The sequence below is a fragment of the Diadema antillarum genome, unplaced genomic scaffold, assembly GCF_040938485.1.
Source record: "Diadema antillarum isolate AM-2024a unplaced genomic scaffold, OU_Dant_1.0 seq00000160_RagTag, whole genome shotgun sequence".
NCBI classification, from domain to species: Eukaryota; Metazoa; Echinodermata; class Echinoidea; order Diadematoida; family Diadematidae; genus Diadema; species Diadema antillarum.
Genome location: NW_027271231.1, coordinates 253,352 through 280,550, shown reverse-complemented (window position 1 = coordinate 280,550; position 27,199 = coordinate 253,352). Strand labels below are relative to the sequence as shown.

Sequence of the window (27,199 nt, the reverse complement as noted above, 5' to 3'; positions counted from 1 at the left end):
GTCGTCTTGTGCGAACGATAAGAGGAGCAAATACACTAAGCCCACTAAATCACATTAACATGCCCTGCAAAAGTGTCGTATGTCCACTATTCTTAGACTCTGAATGTCAGAGAAGAGATTGGTGAAGTGTCAAAGTTTTCATTGTTCAGCAAATTCGATATTGTTTTATTTTTGCTTCCAAATCATTTGTGTGTCCTTCTCTCGGCTTCGATATCAGCATCTCAATCAAGGTCACAAAATGGCGGGTTATTATGACATTACGTTAGCATCAGTTTTGGTATCACAAATTCTGTCTTTGCAAGCCGTATTGTGAGATCTTTTTATGAATATCATTGTGTCCCTCAACAACTTTTCTTTGAACCGAAAAAAAAAATTCTTAGACATCAACGAGTGTTCACGTCCGTCGTCGCCCTGCGAGTACCAATGCCGCAACACCTTCGGCGGTTACCAGTGCCTGTGTCCATCGGGCTCAGCCCTTGTGGGAGGAAGGCGGTGCAGAGGTAAGCCAAACAAAAGTACTAAGTAGCACTAGCATCGAGTAGTTCGACGTTTTCGGGGGATGGGGTCGAGACCTTGTCAATCGTAATACATGTATTTAAGTTTCCATTACCCAATTCATATTTCCCACTGAGATGTTGGGTGTGGCGTTGTAGTCGGCACTGATTGTGTGTTGCTATAAAGGTAAGGTGTGTCGGGCTCTTAGTTTGATTTCAGTTTTCATGTGTAGTAACAGAGTCTTACTGACCTGTCATGTCTTTGCCATATGTGAAAGGTCGATTTAATAAATGTAGTATCAATTCTGAATAAAAGATGATGTACTCTGACTCCTAGAATGATAGCCCGGGGAATGATAGTCTTCAGACGCTGTCTAGAGCTGATGGTGTCGCCTTTGATGATCTTTTCCTGCCCAGCGAATGGGGGAAGACGTGCTGATCCATCAATCCTAAATAAAGCGAGGAAGCAGCAATTTATTATGCATTCAAAGAGTTGAGTCCCAGGGGCATAGAGCTGTTGAGAAATTACCGAGGGCAATAGGATCAGACATTGTAGGATTCACTGCCCCATCCACTCAGCAATAAGTGGGTATCTCATCGGTCTGGTGATGGCTGGTTGCGGAGATGTCTTCCCGGCGTCTCCGCGATGTCTCCTGGAGACTATAGCCGGGTCCTGAGGAGAATCGAGCATGTTCAAAATTTCAAAGAAACCTTTTCCAATTTCAGCTGGTCCCGGAGATGTCGTTGCCTCGTCGCTGTGACTAATTTTGTCCGAGACGTCTCCGAGACCTAATGGCGACCTACCGGCGACGATTTTGAGACGTCGCGAATACGTCTCGGCAACAGAGAATGCTTCTCGGAGAAGTCGCGATGAAGTTACGGGTGAATAAGTTGTCATCTTGTTTGGAGACGTCTCGGGCGTCGCTCTGCAGTTGTCCCCTTGGTGAGAGCTCAAGCCATTTTTTGGGTCTACCGAGACTGACCATCAGTAGCGGCAGCAGTCGTGGCGACGTCTCCTCCTGTGGGATAGGCCCTTAACCCCTCAGAATGTTTGTAATGTTTTTTCGGATTGAATGAAAATTCTGGGCCCTGTTTCATAACGCCGTTCGTAAAGTTGCGCACGACTTTACTAACGACTTCAATATGGCAAGCCAAGTGGGTTTCCTAATCATTGTTAATCAATTTTGATAGCTAAATTTGCAGATGATAATGATTATTCTTACATGTTAACACACGTTTTTAGTTGAAAGCGTATTTTTGTTTGCTGTAGATGAAAATAATATTGACATACAGTCGTACTTTGTTAAAACGTAAGGGGAAAAGTGGGCACTCATATTGGCACTTCATATTCCAGTCTTTCGTAAAGTCATGCGTAACTTTACGAACAGCTTTATGAAACGGGACCGTGGTCTTTGTGTGTTGCAATGCAATGGCGGATCCAGGCAGGGGTGCACCGGGCGCGCGCCCCCCCTTTTTTTTTCAAAACAAAAGAAATAAAAAGAAAAAATGGGGGTGGGGTGCGTGCGCCCCCATCAATTTTGTAAAAAGGCGCCCCTCTTTACGGAATTCCTGGACCCGCCCCTGCAATGGCATATGATGCATGCATCATTAGTTTGCATGCATTAATCCACCGACTGTTCTTGACGGCAGAATGTCCCGCCAACACCTACCTGAGCTCAAACGGACGGCGCTGCAAACCTTGCCCAGAAAACTCGATCACCAGTGACCCCGGTCGACCTTCAATCGCCGACTGCCGATGCAAAATCGGCTTCATCGTCGTCCCTGGATCTAGTGTTCGATGTGCAGGTGACTATCTGGCAGGCATCAGCGAAAATGATAATAATAACAATACTAATAAAATAATGGTAGTAATAGTAATGATGATGATGATAATAATGATAGTAATATAACAATGATAATGATGCTACTACTACTACTACTACTACTACTAATAATAATAATAATGATAACAATAATGATAATAGTGATAATAATAATAATGATAATAATAATAATAATAATAATAATAGTAAGAAGAAGATAACAAATATTTGGTAATCTTTATACGCTTTACATACAATACTTGAGTGACTCTACAATGCAATATAAAACAGACCCTAAAGAAAAAACAACAACAACAGAGTTTTTGCCCCTAAGAGACGTTTTTTTTTTCTAGGTCACCTGAAGAAATCCGGAAGTGGAATCAGAAATTTGCGCTGAGGGTCCCCCTTTTTTTGTGCTTGTTAGGTGATGAAACCCAGAAGTGGTATTAGAAATATAAACGCACTCTCCCCCCCCCCCAAAAAAAAAAAAAACAAAACAAAACAAAACAAAAACTGGTGACGCCCCTGTAATATCATATGATATACTTGATATAATTTGTTTTTTTTTTCCTTTGGAATGTATAGTAGAAGTACTTAGTAAACACCATCCAATCTGATTCGAAATAGATTTTTAAAACATCGTTTGATTTCAATCTGAATCAACTGACAGTAATGTCAATGCTAGAGAAATGCAACATATAAATTCTGAAATAGTTGATGCCAACTTGCCTCTCTTTGTTACAAATAACATTATTAAGACGAAAACGATATCTAGAATTTTTTTCTTTAAAATGTTATTGTTATTATACATCATCCGTAATCAGGGATGTAGAGAATGTATGTAAGTTGTTAATGTCTTACATTTGAAGATCTTCCAGTTCAATACGGGGGATCAGGAGTGATGAATTGCATCACGTGACTAAAAGTAATAGATAATAGCGTAAGTAACTCACTAAACTTGCTTATTTATTTTATTTTTATTTTTTGTTCTGGTATAATTCACACTACCTCAGTTGTTACGAAATGTTTTATATTGCAATTTACACTGTTCTCAAAGATGTCCTTTGAAATGGATGAAATTACAGTACAAATGTTACGTAATTTTTGTGTGTGTTATTTTTGTGGGTTGTATGTTTTCATAGGGAACTGTTAATCTTTGGTGACGAAGTATGATGTTTTAACCTTTTCATTCCTCGTTCGAATGGAATCCAGACGTCAACGAATGTGCCATGCGCAACCATGCCTGTCAACACTCGTGTATCAACACCGAGGGATCCTACTTCTGCACGTGTAACACTGGTTATACACTAGATCCCCAGGATCAGAATTCGTGTATAGGTAGGCAAGAAAAAGTCAATAACTCTCCCGGTATATGAGTAACACAAACACTAGCCCCTCATGTTGGCTTTACAGGGCTGTACAAATCATACGACTTTCTTCCTTCTTCTGTAGCTCGTTTGTCTTTGTTTTTGAACAAAACATCAAATTTCATGTGTGGACGCTTGTGTATTTTTTTTTTTACATGATCGTTACTTAGCAAAATATGGGATGCAAAGCTGTTTATCTGTTTGATGATTTAAAGGGACAATCATAAAGTAATTAGGCGGATTTGAACAGTATCACCCAGAAATTTACGTTTACATAGTAATGCCCCTTGCTAACTCCCTCATTACACAGGTTAATGCACTTCTCTGTTTGTGAGCGGGTAAGTGGATAGAAGTATCCAGAGTAAGTTTAGGTGGCTCACTTAAAAGAATTAGTTGCCTTCCAGTAGAATTAAGCTGTGTTTGTAGCGGTGCGTGTCTGTGTGTGTGCATGTATGTGAGTAGCATACTATCATGTTTTGTTTTTTCAAAATGTCATAAATTTCAAGTCCATGTTTTCCTTTTTTGTTGTTGAAAGAAATCGATGAGTGCTTACTGAACAACGGAGGTTGTGCGTACCAGTGCCGCAACTCTCCCGGGAGCTTCTCCTGCACCTGTCCCGAGGGTTTCGCCGTCGATCCCCATGATCGGTTCAGCTGCATCGGTAAGACTTTGAATGCAATTAGCAACTGTCACTTCTAATTCAGGGTCGTATCTTCACTGACGGTTTGAAAGTGCATTTGGTGTCTTCCAGTGCACCTTCTTTCGTTTTCCCAATTCTATATCTTTTTGTTTCCACTTGTTTTTTTTTTTTACTGTACTGAGACTTGCTTAGAAAAATAATTTTGCCTGGCATTTGTTCCCTATTTCTATTCATTAAGAGATGCCTTCTTTTTAAATACACAAAGTTTATTGTAATTTTTCGCATAAGATGCGTGATAACGGGGTACATGGTTTCTACATCTAAAGGTGTATACATTTAACAACATTGTCATCATGTTCTCATAGTCGTCACCATAATTACTATTCTAGATATCATGATTACTATAGTATTATCATGTAATAATTATGGTCAATAATTATGATAGTCATAATTATCACCTATATCATTAATCTATTATTATCAGTGGACATTTCATTTAAAAAAAGATTACACATGTTTCTGTCTCGCTTTGATTTTTATTGACGCACAAAAGGAGCATTAATCATTAAGTTCAAGTTTATGAACTTTATTGCTTTTTATTGTACACCCTATATACACCCTATTCTCTTTACATTCGTTCTAGCCCGTCCACGTGCTAGTAAGTATACAATGTGAATGGTCAATGAGCGTGATTTTACAGGATTTCTCATGAGATGCAAGATGTAGACGCTCTACTTCACGAGCCAAAGCCAAATTAAATAATGAGGATTTTTTTTTAATTGCACGTATAAAGACCGTTCACTATTTGTTTTATGAACCCATCGGATGTTAACGGAGCGTGGTCCAAGCCAATTACAAAAGGTCTGAATGTAACGAAACTACGAAAATTGCGAAACTGCTAGTTTATTGAACAGTCAGCTTACCCGATAGCAAAGGTGTGTTATGGTACATTTTAGAGAATGTCATATGATGAGCAATAACGAAAATGTTTGTATTCTGGTGGTTTTTTTTTTTACCATATTATGCAGATGTGAATGAATGCGCCTTCGACAGTTCTAGATGTGACCATGTGTGCGTCAACAACGTGGGTTCGTATTTTTGCACGTGTCCTCAAGGCTACAGGCTCAACGAAGACGGAAGAACATGCACAGGTCTGTACCCAACTTTAAAGTTTGTGCCCGAGAGCTTATATCCACTCCTATTTTTTTCCGATGTATGAGGGCTGCAAGCAAATCAAGCTACGCTTAAAGGGACTGTACAGTATTGGTTGAGGTGGGGATTCATGTTTTCAACATTCCTATAAGTGAGACAATGAGAAACCTCCTATGAAATATGAAAGAGCATGTAATTTCAAGAAGGATTCAACGTTTGTTTGATGAAAATTGGTTTTCAAATGGCTGAGATATCCAAAAAAAAGTTTAATAATAATAAAAGGTGACAGGCCACGCCTTTTATTAGGATCTCTTTGTTTCACCTTGTTTTTGGATATCTTAGCCATTTCAAAACCGATTTTCATCAAATCAACTTTTGAGTCCCTTAGAATTGCATGCTCTTTGACATCTCATAGAGTGGTTTCTGAATATCTCGCAAAACGTTAAAAGCTAAATCCTCACCTCAACCAGAACTGTACACACCCTTTAAGCTGTAGCTGTAACCCTTCTGTATAATTCCTTGTATCGCTGATACGTTTTGCTGTACACTGTAAAGGCAATGAAGAAAAAAAAAACCTACTATGTTAAGAACGTATTTCATATATGTATGCCACCAACAATCTATGTACACATACTCATGAATGTGTATGTACGATGATAATGTAAGAATCAATAAATCAAATCAAATCACTTTCATTGGGTAACCAGGATTATGGGCAGAAGATGCCAGTTAAGATTTTTTTTTTTAAGCTCGCGTAAAGGAACGAAGTAATTGATTATCTCTAGGACTAAATATATTCGAGTAGGCAATTGACAAGCCCGCCCCCTTGATGAGAAAGTTTACATTCCGTAACATCTATCAGGATTCATGCGCTCCACCAAAAAGAGCAAGCACTAATCAACAGCTATATTCAAATTAAAAAAAAAACAATAGTGTAATGACTTCATGACGTCGAGGATATTCATGTATATGATATGATTTATAATACTGCATGAGATACTTAGTGAGGGGTAATATAGTGACGTAACAATTTCACTATCCATTACATTTAGTTTTTTCATTGAGTGTGAACTTTGAATGTGTTAACATGTTAATACTATGTGTTGTAATAATCATTGTTCGCGTCTCATTAAAAGCATTATTCACCATTTTGCAGATGAAACAGAAGCCCAGCATTAGTGCTTCAAAATACTTCTAAGATCTGAGTTAGGGATAGAAACAGCCATTGCGAAAAATTAAATCAGTATAATCAATGTTAGTGTCCTGGGTATGACGTTAAACTGCATCCGGACAGTGTAGGGAGGTCATGCGTGGACTTAGCTTTGGCCACAGCTAAGCTCTTAAAATGTGCATAATTGACCATTATTACCTACACTGTAAGTGGCGAGTAGTCAGCGCCATAAAACTGACTAGGCCCCTCGCTGGCAGCAGGACGAGGAACCAAAATTCAGCACGAGGTGACAGACTACCAACATGGTGACTGGTTATTAGTAGCAGCCGGATGAATGGTATCATCAGCGACTGGTACTGTTGCTCTAGTTAGTTGAGCACTGCGAATGTGGAAAGTAATGGCGACCTACCACATTTCAATTGTATCGCTTACACACCCAAATGGCAGCACAAAGACATGGAAATCACGTTTTTAGGACAGAGGGTGGCTCCACCAGGCCTGAAGTCCTAGAAGTTGCTACTGGCGAAGAGCCTATTGTTGATGCAAGTACCACTACTCAAGATGATGGCCATGCACCAAATCCTGCAGGAAGTACACGACCTGAAGGCGATAGTGTGGAAAACTCAAGAATACGGCTGAGAAACCACATGAGAGTAGCAACATGGAATGTCAGAAGCTTGAGGTCAGGAAAGCTCAAAATGGTCATAAATGAAAGTAAGCGTTATAATATCAGCATAATGGGTATCGCAGAACACAGATGGGCAGGTCAAGGACATTTTCAACCTGAGGAAGGAGGTATGTTTATCTACTCCGGTAGAGAACAACCTGGAATAGGGGGTGTTGGTATATACCTGACAGATGATGTTGCAAACTCTTTATTAGGATATAACCCTATCAGCGATAGGGTATTAACACTGAAACTACAAGGTCAACCAGCAAACATCACGGTCATCCAGGCTTATGCGCCTACGAGTGCAGCCCTTGATGAAGATGTTGAACAGTTTTACGAGAGCATACAACAAGTACTTGACTCAATCCCAACTAACGACATCGTCATCCTGATGGGGGATTTTAATGCAAAAGTAGGTGAGGGTTTTGAACCGGGTGAGGAAACTACAGTTGGTGGCTTTGGGCTAGGTGAAAGAAACGACAGGGGAGAACAACTTGTGTCATTTGCTGTAGCAAATAATCTGAGCATATGCAACACTCTCTTCAAACACCACAAGAGGAGACTGTATACTTGGACAGCCCCAAATGGGACAACAATAAATCAGATCGACTACATTCTTGTCCGCAGAACCATGAGATCAAGTGTTAGAAACACCCGTACATTTCCAGGTGCAGACTGTGGGTCGGATTATCAGCTACTGTGCTTAGATATGAAATGCAAAGTCAAAGCCAAGAAGAAGTGTCAACCAGTCATGAGATTTGATGTGTCAAGCATACCAGATATCTTTTCAGTGGAGGTACATAACCAATATGAGGCCCTAGCAGCGATAGCAGAAGAGATGTCACCAAAATGATCTTTGGGAGGAAACAAAGGAAGCAACACTCACAACAGCCAAAAAACACCTATCACGGAGAAGGAGGAAAAAATCAGAATGGATCTCAGAAGAAACACTCAATCTCATTGAAAAGAGGAGAAGTATGAAAGAGGAAGGTGTTAGCATTGCCAGCTTGGAGTACCGTAATGCAACAAAGGATATCAAGAGGGCATGCCGAAAAGACAAGAGACAATATCTTTTAAACAAGTGTTGTAGTATAGAAGCACACAGTAAAGCAGGCAACAGTAAAGCAATGTATGGTGAAATTAAGAATTTGACCAAAAAGTTTAAACCCAGTCTGAATGTTATTAAGAATAAAGAAGGCAGTATTTTAACAGAAACAAATGACATCCTGGATCGCTGGAAAGAATACTGTAGGGAACTGTACGAGGATGAGGAAGTGGAGGAAGAAGCAGAAGAAAGTCCGCTAAACTGGAAGATAAAGACATCAGAAGACAGTCACCTGACCCCTTTGCGATCTGAAGTAGAAGCGGCAATGAAAGCTCTGAAAGGAGGAAAGTCACCAGGCTGTGATGGGATTCAAGCAGAACTACTCCTTGCTGGTGGTGAAGCAGCCATTACATTGATGCACAAGCTCTGTGTGAAGATATGGCAGACAGGGGAATGGCCTGTTGACTGGTGCCGTGCTCTGTTTGTGCCCATCCCAAAGAAAGGTGATCTACAAATTTGTGAAAATTACAGAACAATCTCCCTTATATGTCATGCAAGCAAGATCATGCTAAAAATACTTCTTAGTAGGATCACTCAACAACTAGAGAAGGAATTGAATGATGCCCAAGCAGGTTTCAGGAAACACCGGGGCACTCGAGACCACATCTTCAACCTACAACTGCTCATTCAAAAATGTCATGAAATGAACCAGGAGGTATTCATTTGTTTTGTAGATTATTCCAAAGCTTTTGATAGTATCAAATATAACCGTCTTTGGAAAGTGATGCTGGAAATGGGCTTCCCCCATCATGTAATTAAGTTGATTAAATTTTTGTATGCAGAGCAACAGTCAGCTGTTAGATTGGAATGTGGCACCACGGACTGGTTTGGCATCAAGAAAGGAGTACGACAGGGATGTACACTCTCTCCAGCACTTTTCAACATCTACACAGAGAACATAATGAGGGAAGTACTGGACAGAAAACAAGCAGAAAATTTTGATCTCCTACATGTTGGAGGGAAAGAGCTAGGAGATTTGCGATATGCAGATGATGCAGCTATAATCTCTAAATCAAAAACTGGCCTGAGAAGTTTTGTCACAACCCTAAATGAGAGAAGTAACTCATATGGTCTGAAAATGAACGCATCAAAGACAAAAGTTATGTCAGTGGCTAAAGAGACAAGGGGAAATGATGAAAGAGTTAGCATTGATGGTTCAATACTGGAGGAGGTTGACAACTTCAAGTACCTTGGGGTGAGAATGCAGCAAAATGGTGATAACAGCAGGGAAATCAAAAGCCGACTAGCTATGGGTTTGAAGGCATTGAATGCCATGAAGAAGCTATGGCAAGGACAAGACAAGGAGACAAAACTCAGAGTTCTCAGAGCCTGCATTTTCCCAATTGCAACCTACGCATCCGAAGCTTGGGTTCTACGGAAGGCAGATGAGAAAAGAATCTGTGCATTTGAAAATAAATGTTATCGCAGAATTTTGAGAGTCCCGTGGGTGGAACGACGAACAAATGAAGACATCAGAAAGGTACTCAATGTACCGAGTGACTGGCTACTGAAGTATGTAAAGAAACAGAAGCTTGGATATTTTGGGCATATTATGAGACACAGTGGGATGGAAAAGAGAGTCCTTATGGCCCAATTCCCTGGAAAGCGTAGTAGAGAGAGACCAAGATATAGATGGGACAGAACGGTGAGGGAGACATTTGGTTCTATGGAGAAAGCAACTAGAATGGCTCAAAACAGACGTTTGTATCATGCTGCCGTGAGGGAAGCTACGCTCTGACAAGAGTATGCTGCGACGACGACGACGACGAATCAATGTTAAGTACTGTTAAATATACAACATGTGAACGATAGTAATAATGAAAAATTATCATAACAAGACTCATTCCATAGCCAATTCAAACCAAGAAAGCACTGATGGTTACCATGGATTCCAGAGTTAGCATTAATTGTAACGTTACCACAGTTTTGTGCAACATGGCCCTGATTGTGAATATAATAAATATTAAGTATAAGCCATATTTGCAGTTTGGGAAGATCGCTAGGGCGAGATTTCTAAGTAAACTACAGTATAATTATTATCATTATGTATATGTAGGTACAGTGGAATTCTCTTTGGTTTGCTAACCGAAACATTCGCATCAGAAATCTGATTGAGAGGGCGTTGCAATTTATTTCAGTCTGATGTTAACTTTACTAACATAATTTAATATGCACGGGACTTTAAGGCGTCCCTTCTTCTCACGCAAAGTACTAGTACTATCAGATCCCAAAAAGTGCCAATGGTGCCAGTGTTAACGTTTCATCTAGATAACAGTCTGCAGTAAAAGAGTACAATGAGAGGTCGCACGTTGGTGTTTGGAAGCTGTTGCAATGTCAGTATTATCGCAGTCAGTTAAAACCTAATGACAGGAGGTGAAACTGTCAGTGGAAGCTCAGACCGGTGCCGCGAGATTACCTCTTTTGATTTGAATTATGGTAAAGGTCGAGGGGAATTCCCGGCGAAAGTCCCGCCGCCTTGTAATTGGGATAGTTTATTTCCTGTTTCTTTGGATTATCTATTGATACAATCAAGACGCTAGTTGCCATCTACTCTGTACAGTACTGTAATAAAGATAGCAATGACAAATTGCACTTTTTCAACTTTGAGTGTCATCACGAAGGAACAATGACTGTCTCAGTGAAATAATGAGATCCGTCAGTGAAAGTGGCCGAATAAATAGGCCACCCTTTAGGAATACAGGTTTGTGTTTACGGTTGTGTTCAGGGTTTCTTCTAACATTTTATGGTCCATAACATTTAACATGGCCACCTGCGTGATAACTTGGTCACTCCCACAAAGGCCAGAAAGGAGAGAAAACGGATAATGGTTTAGCATTTGTTGGAGTTAGATTTCTCGACAACGTGGATATATTGAATGTTATGGACCATAGAAGGTTAGAAAAACCTGCCGTGGCCTGCAGGCTGGCCTGTTAATTTGACCACTTTCACAGATCTCACCCATTCAGTGAGACATCCTTCGTTTATTTTTGATTTATTGTTTATTGTCCCCGCCGAACGAGTTCGAGCAGGGGACTATGAAACGGGCTCCGTACGTGTGTGTGTCCGTGTGTCCGTCCGTGTGTCCGTCCGTCCGTCCGTGTGTCCGTCCGTGTGTGCGTCCGTGTGTGATCAAAATCTTCAATTTGCTACTACTCTGTCATTTATGAGCCAATTTTGATTCTGTTTGCTTTATATGATAGCACTACATGGGAGCTTTAAAACTTCTACACAGAATTTCAGTCGTGACCTTTGACCTTGACCTTTGACCTATATTGTACATTTTGCTTCAAAATGCTACTCCTTCGCCATTTCTAACCCGATTTCGATTCCGTTTGCTTTATGTGATGGCACTAGGTGAGGGCTTCAAAACTTCTACACAGAATTTTGACCTTTGACTTCTTTGACCTTTGACCTTGATTTTTGACCTGTATTGTACATTGGATACAAAATGCTACTCCTTCGCTATTTCTTACCCGATTTCAATTCCGTTTGCTTTATGTGATGGCACTAGGTGAGGGCTTCAAAACTTCTACACAGAATTTTGACCTTTGTCTTCTTTGACCTTTGACCTTGATTTTTGACCCATATTGTACATTGGCTACAAAATGCTACTCCTTCGCCATTTCTAACCCGATTTCGATTCTGTTTGCTTTATGTGATGGCACTAGGTGAGGGCTTCAAAACTTCTACACAGAATTTTGACCTTTGACTTCTTTGATCTTTGACCTTGATTTTTGACCTCTATTGTACATTTTGCTACAAAATGCTACTCCTTCGCCATTTCTTACCCGATTTCGATTCTGTTTGCTATATGTGATGGCACTAGGTGAGGGCTTCAAAACTTTTACACAGAATTTTGACCTTTGACCTTAATTTTTGACCTACATTTTCTTGTACATTTTGCTACAAAATGCTACCTTTGCCATTTCTAACCCGATTTCGATTCCGTTTGCTTTATGTGATGGCACTAGGTAAGCGCTTCAAAACTTCTACACAGAATTTTAACCTTTGACTTCTTTGACCTTTGACCTTGATTTTTGACCTATATTGTACATTTTGCTACAAAATGCTACTTCCGGCGGGGACATATATTACGCACTGCGTAATTTCTACTTTTCCTTGTTTAATTATTCCTGTTACAATTATCCGCTATTTAGTTGCAATAAAAGATACTGGCAATAATGAATACATGTTTCCTTTAGATCACGACTTCAGAGCTGGATTGTAATGCTGCAAAATGCTTTTAAGTTTCTCAAGAATTATTTCCTCTGTGTCTTTTAATTTAACGGGGTGGACTATTAATGTTCTCTCTTCTCCATCTCTCACCCTTCCTGTCTCTCCCCTCTCTTCCTCTATCTATCTATCTATCCACCTATCTATCTATCTACTTACCTATCTATCTACCATTGGCCATACTATCAGCCGAAACTTGCAGTCCGCTGTCAGACCCCAGAAACGGAAGAGTGAGCAGAAGCTGTGGCCGGGACCAAGGCGACACCGGTCTGCCGGGTAAAGAACCGCAGAAAACTCTCCGCAATAAAAAAAAAACAAAAACCTATGAACCTCTGGTACAATGCACTGCTCTTTTTATCACTAGGTTATTCTACTTAGCCCATAACTCGTCCTGTGTCCTTTAAGTACTTGTTAATGTAGAGCTTGAAAAACACAATTATTTTTCAGTTGTAATGTAACTGCAACACCCATTCTTGTACCGCGTTCTATATCTCTCTGGAATTACACAAGTGGAATAGATATTGGTCCCTGAGTGAGTAGGTACTTGTTAGAATGAATTCCAATCGAAAAACGAAAACAAAAGGAATAATCAGTGCATGATAACCATTAGAACAAACGACCTGAACAAAGATATGGTAACTTGGGGCCGACGAATAGAAAATTGCAAAGTAAGGGTGAATGTTCATAATCTTGAAAAGAGTGGAAAAAAAGTCGACTGAAATATTCAAGGCCTCAAGCCGTCACGCATAGTGACTATGCTGTCCTATGTTGGAAAAAGGAAGCAATTACCATGTAATGTACCATAGTAATGAATGTCTTTAGACTAAGCAACACTCGTCCTACTGATGAGATATGTCCGCATCAAGACGTCCTACGGTTAAATTGAACTGGTGTCAATGTAAATTACAGATAAATTTTGCTCATCTATATTAAAGGAACAGCATTCTGTCGCTTGTTTCTCTTGTCAGGCTAGGACATAACATGCAGTATAAACCTGTGCTCACCTTAGATTCAAGTTTCCTTCCTCAAGATGTAGAAACAAGACTTAATTTGCATATAATTTATCTACGAACAATATCGAATGACTATGTCCTCTCAATGTTGTTTCCCTCACATTTCTTTGCCATCAAGACTAATCGCAATTATACCTTAATCAGTGTTATGTGAGTGCGATCTCATAAAGGGGGCCAAAGAGGCGCAAAGGCACCAATGTGTGTATGTTGTTTACTGTCCTCCAATACGGTATGTTTTTTTTCTGCTCTTTTTCAGTCCAAACAACATGCACGTATAACTGCAACCGAGGTTACTACTTGGAAGGCGAGGAGCAGCTCGTGTGTACAGCCAACGGCCAGTGGTCAGGGGAAGTTCCCCTTTGCGTTCGTGAGTACCGCATCGGCCATGCGTTTAACCTTAAGCGGAATTGTCGCATTCTTTGTGATTTTTTGCCACTGTTTTTCCTCACAATCTTATGATGTTAATTTATTGAATATATCAACTACACCTGCAAATATTTCAATTGATATGCATGATATTTATGTATAATTTTGAGCTTGCCACATGTTATTCCTGTTTCATTTCATTTCATTTCATTCATTTATTTATGCACGGCACATACTTCAGCCCGTAGGCTGTTCTTCCGCAGGTCCGTGCGGATAAAAAATACAACATAGATATACATTTTATACAGAAATGATCAAAGAAACCAAACAAACAAAAACAAAACTCATACTTAAAAACCGAAAAAAACATATAGAAAAAAACACAATAACATGTTGATGAAACTGCGGCACACATTTCGACAGAAACAGACATGATCAATCAAAGATAACCATGTACAATTATACAAATGATCGCCGTAGTTTAAAATGAAAGAGACTAAAAAATTGAGAGTTCAGGAGAAAGAGAGAATGAGGGAGACAGACAGAAAGAGAAACACAGAGAGAGAGAGAGAGAAAGAGAGAGGAGAGATAGGGAGAGAGAAGCACATACAAAGGGGGAAACTGAAAAAGTTGTCAATTAACAGTTTCGGTCAAGTGCGTTTTTAAAGCTTACAAACGTTGGTTTTTGTTTCAATTCCAATGGTAACTTATTCCAATGCATTGATCCAGAATATGTCAAACTTTTATGTTTGAAACAAGTCTTAATCAAAGGTAACACAAAATTTAACGATGAATTCCTTACGTTATAGCTGAAAACTTTAAGTTGAATTATATCAAGCAAATATTTCGGACAAAACTTGTGTGCAATTTTATACATAATTTGTAGAGTATGTTTATGTCGCCTCTTATCCAGTTTATCGATGGGGAGTGCTGTGTATAATAAATCAGTGGGGAACCTAGCTTGTACGTTCAGTACTGCACGCAGTGATCTATTTTGAAGAATTTGGAGTCTTTGAATATGAGATTTCTTTATATTCCTCCACACAACATCACAGTAATCTAATTTACTTTGAATAATTGATTTATAAAACAAAAGGGCTATATCATCAGAAATAAAAGACCGAATTCGTTTCAACAAGTACAAATTTTTCACTGTACTTTTACACAAATAATCAATATGTTCATTCCAGTCAAGTGATTGGTCAACAAAAACGCCAAGATGTTTACAACAAGAAACTTGTTTAATGGTTGTATTGTTAATTACTATATTGATATGTTGCTTTTTAACTCGCTTATGTGAACCAATTATCATAGCTTCACATTTATTGGAATTTAGAACTAAATGATTACACTTCAGCCATTTAGATACATATTCCAAATCGGTATTAAGTTTGGCTTCAATCTGACTGATTCTCTCTCCAGAAAAATAAATACATGTGTCATCCGCGTACAACGCAACAGATGAATGCTGCAAACAATTGGGTAGGTCGTTAATGTAGATCATAAACAAAAGAGGACCGAGATTGGACCCCTGTGGGACGCCACACCTTACATTCAAAGGCTGGGATCTAACTGCATTGACTTCAGTGTACTGAAAGCGACCACTCAAATAATCCCCAAACCATTCACAGGCGAGAGGACCCATACCAATCAAGCGCAGTTTGTCAAGAAGTACAGAGTGATCGACTGTATCAAACGCTTTTCGCAGGTCAATAGTAACCATGCCAACGAGTTTCCCTGTGTCCATAGAACTTAACCAGTCTTCCGTTACTTTTAGGAGGGTGGTCTGAGTGGAGTGTAGAGAACGAAAACCAGACTGGTTTACATTGATAATATCAGCAGCTTTCAAATAAACATGAACTTGATTGTACACAATTTTCTCTAGTATCTTAGCGCAAAGAGGTAATATAGATATCGGTCTATAGTTATTCATATCAGTCTTTTTACCACTCTTCAAACGGGTGTAATTCTGGAACATTTCAGTTTCATTGGCACCTTCCCTGTTCGAATGGACAGATTGAACATTTGGGTCAAAGGAATCGCAATATATTTAGAAATAAGTTTCAACAAAAACAATGGTAAATTATCACTTCCACAAGACTTTTTATCTGGTAATACGTCTATTACGTCGATTACATCTCTTTCCAAGATCGAGTGAAATTCAAACGTATTGTCACGTGCTCTTATGAACTGTCTGTATTGTGTGCTATCATCACACTCCACACTTTTTTGTATGGACTCACCAATTTCAGTAAAGAATGAATTAAAACAGTCTGCTATTTCTCGTTTGTCACTTATAATTCCATTCTCTTTTTCTATAGACATAATATTTTCTTTCCGACTTTTTGATGGCATGAGATGTTTCAACGATTTCCAAATTGCACTGGAACTACTAATATTCGATTTCACGGTATTACTAACAAATTCAGTTTTGGCCTTTCTCACTTCCTTTGTGACGAGATTCCTTAGTTTCCGATATTCAAACCAATCACATTCTTGCTTAGATTTTATTGCTTTTTTCTTTTGTACATTTCTTGTGCGAATTAATTCCAGTATATTGACAGTCATCCATGGCGAGTTTTTCTTTTTAACTCTTTGTTTCTTTAATGGTGCATGTTTATCAATGACTTTTATTAAACTTTCCTCAAACGAGCGATATGCATCATCAACATTTGTCATAGTTGTGATATCACTCCAAATTATTTTACTCACATCATCGACAAATTCTCTCATATTTACTGCATTAACATTACGCATTTCTCTGTACCTGTGACAATTTCCTTGTAATCCAGGCGATTTATTTCCCCATGTACAGTATATCAAAAAATGATCGCTGAGAGAAATGGGCAAAACTCCAGACTGAACGATTTTTTCAGACTTATTGGTGATAACCAAATCTACAATCGAAGAAGTTGTTTGTGTGACTCTGGTCGGACTATCAATAACTTGTGTTAAGTTATAACTTTCAAACAATTGTAAGAGTCGCTTAGTCTGCCATAAATTCACACCAGACGGCTTCGTCATATTACAATTGATGTCACCGAGAATAACAAAATCAGTGTTTAAGTCATCGATATTTTGCAAAAACGATTGAAAATGTTCAAATACTTCATGATTGGCGCTAGGTGGCCTATACCACACAACTACTATCAAGTTCTTTCTATTTGTGAACTTCAATTCAATAGGCAACAACTCCAGACTGTCTTCGACTAAATCTGTACGTATTTCATACATCATATTTGATTTGACATAGGCGGCGACACCACCTCCATAGCGGTCCCTATCCCTGCGTATGATATCATATCCATCAATACTTAATTCAGAATCAGAAATTAAATCATTTATATGTGTTTCAGTCAAAAGAAAAACATCAGCTGAAAGTTTATGTTGAAGTGATCTCAGTTCATCTATGTTCTTCAATAAAGACGTGCAATTTAAATGTGTCAATTTCAATCCTTTACACTTAGAAATTCTCTGAACATTTACTTCAAAATCTTCAACGTTGGGTTCACATCTGTCTGTACTTATACACTCATCGGATGGCCCACTTAACTCGGGGTTGAGTGAATATGGATAGAATGGCAATTCTTTGGATAAACAAACATCACATATCCAATCATTTTCTGATTCGAATGTTTTTCTGTCAACTGACGTGCATTTGAGATGGCACCATAATGAACATTTAACACACATCATAGCATTTTGATTATTTTTGACTGCTTTACAGCATATGATACATGGGTATAGTGTTGGCATATTGCTAAATCATCGTTACATTACTATATCACCATCATACTCATTGCAACTAACTGAGACGTTCGATGTCGGCCTTTGTCCGGATGACGATTTTCCTCCTGTCAGCACCAGTTCCAGTTGTCAAGGCGTAGATCTTTCCATCTTGCGACCATGTCCAGGCGATGGCATCACTGGTCCTCGCAGCGTACATCAAGCTCTGGCGATGGCTGGTTAGATCCTCGTTGATGAAGACAGATGTCCCTTTCAACTTCGACCTTGCAGCGTAGACCTTTTGACGCACATTGTAGCTGGCGAACTTGATTATGATGCTTTTTCCCCTCTCTGGCCCTGTCCTGGTGCTGCTTCTCGAGGTGATTCTATGGCTGCGATCAATGTCGGATGCTGCCAGGTGAATGTTCATGTGGTCTCTCACAATGTCGGTGATGAGTGTATCGGTATTTTCGTCCGGCTTTTCCTTGACACCGTAGAATCGCAGACAGTTCCGGCGACTATACTGCTCTTGTTCCTCGAGCGCTGAGTTCATGGCGGAGAGTTTTCCTTCCAGCTCCTTCACTTTCTTTTCCAAGCTGTTCACATGAACTTGGTGTTGGTCGGCGTCCATTTTGAGAGCCTCATACACCTGCTGTGTAACTTGTTCAAGAACAGCTTCTTTCACGGCGCACACGAGAGCTTTCAACACATCATCAGAACAAAGAGCTTCCTTTATTTTCACTTCAATGGCGAGATCGAGAGTGGTATTACCCTCGATTGTCCCGGCCTCGGTTTGATGACCAGCGGTCAGTTCCTCGGTCATCGGTGCTTGAATCAGCCCCCTGGTCCGGGCGCGGGTTTTCGGAGCTTCGTGTTCAGCAGATCGCCCGTTGCTCGACATTTTGACCGTCAAATTACACCAAAATCAAGCGACAAAACAGTATCTTTTTGACGTTCAAGCTGTCACATCCTCACGTCTATGTCACAGTGACAAAGCACAACACCAGTATGTGCAAAGGAACGCGCAAATATCGAAAAATATCCACAACTCCAGGAGCAGCTATGATAGACGTCTCCCCTCCTCTCCTACCAAATTCCTGTATATGTAACGTATACACTTATCTACTTATTCCTATCTTTACCTCTCCTTTTCCTCTATCCCTCTCGTATCTCTACTCCACACTTCTTCCGTATTGATACTTACTTTGAGAATCACTACCATAATGTTACTTTCCCTTATATTTCTGCAATTCTGAATGGATATATATGAAATTTTATGTACATTTCGGGACAGTTAGAAAAAAAAATTATTTTGAAAAATTTGATGTTGTTATTTGGACGATGTTTAAAGAAGAATGTATGTCACGGGATCTTGGAGTCGGGCGAGAGTGCTACGGTTCCCATATATATGTTTCACGGGATAATCTAGTCATTAGAACGAAATTTGGTTACGAAATATATAAACAATTGATATAATTATATTTGGGGTTCTGCAATGACATATTTCTAAACATCTTATTTTTGGTTATCATCAGTCATGCAAAATTGATGTCCTGCGTATGATGTTCTGTAGTTTTATTGGAGTACAGGCAAACCAGTTGTCACAGTATTTTTCATATAGTTCTGCTTGTTTTGACCAATGTGGAATATGTTCTTACCGTGCGTTTTATATATCGGATATTGCTCAATCTATTGATTTGTGTAATTATGATATTTTCTCACTCATTTTTATTATGCCTGTAAATGCTTTATTTAACTGTCTAAAATTATTTGTAATGTTATACGCAATTTACCCCTGGGCTTCGAGATATACATTGTAATATGAATAAAAAAAACTTTTCTGAACTTCCTTCCTTCCACTGGGCCATTTTCTGCGTCATTAGATGAAAGATGCCCTCATTTCTCACTTCCCAGCGAGAGTGAAAAAAATGAGGAAGATAATGAAATTCATTCGCATGTCAGTGGTCATTTTTTTCCTATCATAATACACATTCCATACCATTCAGCCCAATACTTCTAGGAGTAGGGACCTATGTGAAATAAGTGGGTGAGTACAAGTCTAGTTTGTCAAATGAAAAACCGCTTTGATTCTTGTTAAGAATAAAGTTTTGGGTAATGTGTGTTTTATTGAACCTTTTCCGTGTTCCTAGTGGTAATATTATTGATTAGCTATTGAATATGCCAGTGTATTTCATTATGATTCATGTTCATGAATAAACAATTTCCAAGTGAAAGTGACTTTTTGCCGAGCTAATTTTCCCTGAATTTTCAATCCGTTTTTCCATGTGCAGGAACCGACTGTGCCAGCTTTGAGCCTCTCGAGTTCGGCCAGATTCTGCCCGAGAGCTGTCGCCTTGGACCCAGCGAGCCTCAGTCCGCCTGCACCTTCTCCTGCCAGAGCGGCTACCACCTTCTTGGTGCCTCGGTCGTGACGTGTTCGCGAAGGGGAGAATGGTCGCGGAGGGCGCCAATTTGTTCAAAAGGTAAAGGAGACCTCCGGATGATTTTCAGATTTTTACATTTGAACAACTATAAATTAGCTATACTGAGGACAGAATTTCAGAATTTATGATAATTTGGATGAAGAATGAGAGTATTTTCAAAATTTATAACAAATTGCAATGAACAAGGATGATGACATGGCAGGATCACCATAAGAATGCATGAGCTGGGGCTCAAGGGAGCAGAACAAAAAAAAAAGAAAGCATGCATAGATTATACACAGGTGAACTCGCGAGCAAGTGGTATTGTAATGTATTTACATTGCTACATTTCTGAAATATGTGAGCCTCCTATGTCATCGTCCTTGTTCAGTGTAGTATGTTTAAGGTTTTTTTCAAATTATTGTCTCTCTGCTCAAGAACCACAATAGATGCCACAAATCTATACATGGAGCTGTTGATTTATGTACTACATGATGTAAAATTATGAAAATCGTCTGGAATGCCCCTTGATTAAATTCTTATGGTGCAGAACTCATTATAATACCCTAATTGTGCAGAAAATGCTATTGCTGGGTTCGTTTGACGAGGCTAACCGAGTTGAACTCACGTACTTGAACAATGAATATGAACTTGATGCCGTATTGTATGAAGATTTGAAATAGATTTTGTCAAATCATTTGAAATCCAGATTTCTTTGACCCTCATTCTTATTGGTAAATCAAGTTATGTTACCGTGAAATCACAGCTACCTCTGTATCAATAGATGAATTGAAGAATGCCTTTGGTCTTTAATCATTATGTAATATTGACCAAAATAAAACCCAAACAGACAAACACCCCAACAGAATACTGATCATTTCATAGCCAGACAAACACAGAAAATACGAAGATTAAGAAAGCAGTTTTACCCCAAGCTCTGTAAAGCAGTGGAAAATCAAATCTAAGAACTGGATCTTGCTTTTTCGGCACATTCCGGGCAACGGGTCACGGGTTTGGTTGACAAGTTGTGTATTGCATGTTAAGGGTTATCATAATTATAATCTTCCCTTTCTTTATCTTCCCAGATTCTCGGATTCGATGCCATGAAAACATCACGGCCATTTTACCACAGGGGTCATCGCAGATGATCGTCCCCCTTCCCGAAGCTGATCACGTCCTGGACTTCGTCAACGCGTCGCATCCGCTGTCGGGACACTCTTTCGGGATCGGCGAAACGCTGGTTACGTACACGGCCTACACGAGTGACGCCAGGACGGCCGAATCGTGTAAGATGGCCGTCACCGTCGTGGGTAAGCCGCTGTCACTAAACCAATTAAAGGGATGGTGTAGTTTGGTTGAGATGGAGGCTTCATGTTTCCAATTCTTCGCTAGATAATGAGAAACTATTCTTGAAATATGAAAGAGCATACAATGCTATGATCAGCATATCTTTTGCTTAAATTTTATTGCATGAAAATTGGTTTTGAAATGGCTGAGATATGCAAAAACAAAGTGGTCTTTATAAAAGATGGGACCCACCTCTTATCAGAGACACTTTGTTTTACTTTGTTTTTGGAGATCTCAGCCATTTCAAAACCGATTTTCATCAAATAAACTTTAAATTCCTCTACTCTTTAACATTTCATAGAAGTGGTTTCTAATCATTATCTCGCAAAAAGTTGAAATATGAATCCCTGTCTCAACCAAAACTATACCATTCCTTTGAGACTTGCTGAATAAAGTTTGGTTACTTTATCTTTCAAAGTAACGAATTCCAGCAACCCAGCGATATATATCTTTCTTTCTTTTTTCTTCTTTTTTTTTAGCACTAACAAATTGAAAAAGACAGACGTAGTAAACAATAGAATGGCATAATGGGCGTCGGGCAGTTGGGCGTCTTTGTGTACTGTTGCGTCTTTATATCAAGTAAGTTTTAAATACGCTCGAGCCAAGTGGCTGAATGGCTCCGTATTATTATACATGTCTGCACCTTTGATATTCTTTGCCATTTTATGAATGTAGAGAATAGAACATTTTCTATTGATCACCAATAACTCTGTAAAACTTCTCTTTACTCTGTAATTGTTTGTCTTAAGCCACAGTTACAGTTCACTTCAAAATACCAATATTGCAACTTAGGTTCGGATTTCCGATATTTCGCAAGCACACGCGTCAGATAAGCAACATTTATATAATATTGACTGGCCTCGAGGGAGATACCAGAAAATATTGCCCAAATTAAAAGAATATTGCCCGAGTCGAAGACGAGGGCAATATTCTTTCTGTGCGGGCAATATTTATCTGGTATCTCCCTCAAGGCCAGTCAATATCATAATTATTACCTATCCCCTACGTAAATTAGGAAAATATGTGAATACGGCTATACACTATGATATAGATCAAGCCACATTTGACTACCTGTAGATCATCAACATGTCGAATAACTGAAAAATTGTTCATCAATGTATATCATTCAACTCCAACTTCAAAGATACATATGTAGTCGTAACAGGCGAATTTCAAACATCTGAACGCTTTTACACTTTATTTTTACTTCTGTTTAAATTTGGAGGGTTGTAAAGCTGATGGTCACTGTGCAGTTATTGAGCGCAAATGGACTAGTCATTGTTTGACGCGTAGTGCTGCTGGAAGTGGTCGACCTTGTATGACTTGATTTATCGGCGTTCTTCTGCGGTGCGCGTAACCGACACGCAGCGGCGTCCTGGAATGTTTTCTTTTCGTGGTCGATCGGAATGTTTACATTTAAAGCAGGGAGGTGGGGAGAGAGATTCCACTCTTTTTCTTCCCACCTCCCTGTGTAAAGTGAATAGCGAAAACCGGAAGAGGCAAAAGACCAACGAATATTGACTGATGACCTTTGACCCTGCAAAATAACAACTGCAATTGCCTCGCAAAACTACCTTGTATAGGTAATAATTATTTTTTTCCACTTAGCTCGGAAAGAGATGTGCTCGTTCACCATTCCGTAGATCACATTTCTTCACTTGTCATAGTACAGTTCGACCTCGATTATCAGGCCCTCTCTTATCCGAACATCTCTATTTTAGTATCCGGACGCCTCCTGGCAGTGAGGACAAAAACAACATCAACAAAGAAAAAGTGATTTAAAATACAATTCAAACCCCGCCAACTCACGCAATTTTCCTATGATGATGCCACAGAAACATGAAACGAATTTTACATTAAAATCTTTCTATTCCATTACCGTGATTTTAAGTAGGCTAGCACGAATTACATTATTGTTGCGGTGTACACTGTCTTCGTAGCTACCACTGGGTTGGAACATTGAAACATTGCTTCTCCCATAACCGGCCAAATCGCTTATCCGGAAGAGTGACAGTCCCGACATGCCCGGATAACAGAGGTCGGACTATTGTCACTTTGATGTTCCCATCAAATATCATAATATTCCACAATTCATCCCTACCACAGACAGCGAGTCCCCGCAGCCCGTCGAGTGTCCCCAACAGGTGACTTTGAAGGTTCAAGAACGCTACCCATCCTCGATCAACCTGACGCAGCCAACTTTTACTGATAACGTGGAGATCGCTAGTGTCACACGCGAAATAGTGAGTCCACAGCAAGTGCGTTTGTTTTTGAAGTTATTGTAAGATCTTACTTTATTGTTTAATTTATTCTGCAACTGTGTTTTATTGTTAAACACATTTTTGTTTGTAAAAATGTATCATTCAATGTTTGACCACTGGTTTATTCTAGGGTATCTCTTGGACATAAAACTCTTTAAAAACTGTTAGTCCATGCAAGGCTGTAATGTATTTGATAAATGTATGCGTTTTCTCCGAGTTCTAGGCCCCGTTTTAACAAAAGATATAATCGATTATGAATTTCTTTACCGCACAGGCTGCCATAAACTTACTTGATAAAAAATCAACTATACAATCAATTATAATAACTCTTCATTAAACAGGGCCCTAGTCTGTAGGTTGCAAACTGATGAGCAAATCACAAACAAAAGCGTGTGATCTCAAAAGTGACGCGACATTTGATTGCTCCTGCGTCAGTTGCTCCGATATTGTTTTCTCCAAGGACTTTGGGTTATGGTTAGGGTTGTGATAGGGCTATATAGGATTAGTTTGATGTGAGGATTAGGATTAGGCATAAGGTTATGTTTGTGGGTAGAATATATTATGTTTTGAATAGCATGCAGATATTTCATGAGAGTAATTGTGGCAGGAGCAAATGTCATGGAACCGATCACAACTTTCTACTTTGATTACCTATTATGTCAAGTCCGTAATTTGTTCTTGAATCCGTCTAAATCACTGAACTGAGATTTATCAAATTCAAAGTACATTTTCGTATAGGTTACAGTAGTAGTGATAAAAAATGATAATAATAATAATTGTGGATTTATATTGCGCAGTTTCTATGAAGCATATATCAACTGCGCATAACAATAAGATATAATCAAAGAAAAAAAAAACCGAGTAAATGCACGACAAAGAAAAATGATATTTTTCATCTTTGTGTTCACATTTATCTACCTCCCAAATACGTAAAAATTTATTTGTAAACTTCGAATTAAAATCTAAGATGATTTTCATTTTTTAACTACAAAAGTAAAATTCTAAGTGTTCATGCAACTGTATCAAAGACGCTGTTACAGTATTAGTGAGTACACTTATAGACAAACCTAGTAATAAACAGTAAAACGTAAATTTGGTCACGTGTGATTACTAAGCGTACTGCAATGTGACGTATGTATTCCATGTCTAGTTCCCTGACGGTGACATCACGTGGGGAGAATATACAGCCCGGTATGTTGCCACTGACACGTCTGGTAACACAGCTACTTGCACTTTCGGAATCACTGTACAGCGTGAGTATAAGCAACGTAAAAAAACCCCCAAAACACACACACACACACACACACGCACACACGCACACACAAACAAGAGTTTACACACAAACACAGACATGTATTCATAATCGTGATAATTTCTGTCATGATCACTACCATTGCTATACAATCATGACCATTGTTTGATTGATTGATTGATTTATTTATTTTTCTTCCAACACAATTTCATACATAAATCAAAATTATTTTCAGAAATATCACATGGAATATCAGTAAGCAGATTACAAGTACATGATTCAAAGTAGGAAAATCGATGTGTAAATTAATTTCATTAACAAATTATAAATCGTATTACCAATTTTCCAAATAATTATCTGAGAAATTATGCGGAAGAAGGACTGCCACTATAAGCAAAAGCTTGAGCACGTGGCAGCCCAGGCACCTATCTACATAATACACAGAAAATTATATTGTTTGCGGAATGGAGAAATACTACAAAATATAAAACACTGTAAATACATTATGTTTTTTATATATGTATAGTGCATAGGTACGAATAAGAGTAACGTGAAATATGATGATGATGATGATGATGGTGATGTATGATGATGTTGACAGGGTAATGATGAAGAAAAATGTGATAATGAAGATGAAAGTGATAGTGGGGATGCTGAAGATAATGGGAATGAAATGAAATGATAGACACAGAAACATTGCGTATATTTATTGTAGTTTTAAATCCAATTTACAGGAAAAGAAATGTGATCATACAAAAAATATATATATTCAAATGCTATATTCATAGATTGTAATCTGACAGTAATGTAGTTTTCAATCTAGCCTTGAAAGAATATAAAGTTTTACACGATTTAACATAATCTGGGAGTGTATTCCAAAGATTTGGTCCATTGTGTCTTATAGATGTTTGTGCAATTAATAATCTGGGATTTACTAAATGAAAATTTTGCGAATTACGAGTGGGATATGAATGAACGGTATAATTCAGTTTAAAGAAATCGTGAAAAATGTTTGGAAGTAAGTTGTTCAAATACTTATACATAAAAAGCAAAGAATGTAGTGTATTTATATCAAATATATTCAGTGTTTTTAACTGATAAAAAAGTGAACTGGTGTGGGCTAAGTATTGTGATCCAGTACAGATGCGAATGGCTTTCTTTTGTAGTAAATAAATAGGGTTGAGTTTAGTTTTTGAACTTGTAGCCCACACTAGATTACAATACATAATATATGGTAGGATGAAAGAATTGTAAAGCATAAAAAGAGTATGTTCAGTATGTCAAAAGAGTATGTCAAAAGATAGTGATGATTACCATTACCATCATCGTTGTTAGTATCAATGTGAGAGTCATAATCACCAATTTGCATCATAATTGATCAAAATTTAGTGTTGCCTGCATCATTTTTTACATCACGGACGATATTGCTTTTTTTACACATCCAGTAGGCCTACTACTAGATGCCTACTACTGCTAAATAACAATGGCAGGTTATGACTTATTAGAAGCTGAGTAATAGGGACCACTCCATTTTTCATAGTTTATTGTGTGACGTCATTAGCAAAAATTTGCTTTGACTTGAACATCAATCCTTCTCCTGATACGGTGATTTGTGGATTTGCACAGCTCTCGCCATGGATTGTGGCGTACTGGACGGCCCACTCAACGGCCACCACTTCTGCACCGCCTGGCGCGAAGGACAGATGTGCCAGCCGGCGTGCCTACCTGGTTTCTACTTTTTCGATGGTCCCCTCCCTAGAGCGACTTACACTTGCGACAGTACCGCACAGTGGAGCCCATCGAAACAGGTCCCAGATTGCACCGCAGTCGAGCTCGTGAGGAGGAACGCCTCGGCGCCGTGTGTGGCGGGAAAGCAGCTGAAGACATTCCCCGCACTTAGCGGCCCAGCTTGCAGTAAGGACAGATGTTAACTTATAATCAGGCCACCCATACTGCAGATCGCACCAGAAGCCTCGGTCACAAATACCTTTACGAACTGCTACGAACGCCGTACGAACGATTTTTAAACAATTTCGTAACATCTTCTTAAGAAGGCCATACGAAACCAACGTTCGTAGACCGTTCGTAAGTTCGTAGCCTGATCGATGGTCTTGTCCAAGATTTTATTTTAACTTCGTATGAAACCCTCTCTTCGT

The 27,199-nt window shown here is 39.0% G+C and overlaps 1 protein-coding gene across 1 annotated transcript in view; it reads left to right on the top strand.

The window, feature by feature from the left end:
- Positions 1-26,974, top strand: part of LOC139727934 (uncharacterized) — a 43,136-nt gene extending 16,162 nt beyond the window's left edge. The window contains exons 8-19 of the mRNA XM_071638907.1: positions 381-500; positions 2,145-2,300; positions 3,530-3,655; positions 4,220-4,345; positions 5,353-5,475; positions 12,845-12,931; positions 13,925-14,035; positions 20,052-20,243; positions 21,269-21,493; positions 23,637-23,773; positions 24,942-25,044; positions 26,670-26,974. Of these exons, the coding sequence (XP_071495008.1) occupies positions 381-500; positions 2,145-2,300; positions 3,530-3,655; positions 4,220-4,345; positions 5,353-5,475; positions 12,845-12,931; positions 13,925-14,035; positions 20,052-20,243; positions 21,269-21,493; positions 23,637-23,773; positions 24,942-25,044; positions 26,670-26,974 (1,811 nt within the window). The remainder of the gene's footprint in view (positions 1-380; positions 501-2,144; positions 2,301-3,529; positions 3,656-4,219; positions 4,346-5,352; positions 5,476-12,844; positions 12,932-13,924; positions 14,036-20,051; positions 20,244-21,268; positions 21,494-23,636; positions 23,774-24,941; positions 25,045-26,669) is intronic.
- Positions 26,975-27,199: the final 225 nt, after the last annotated feature.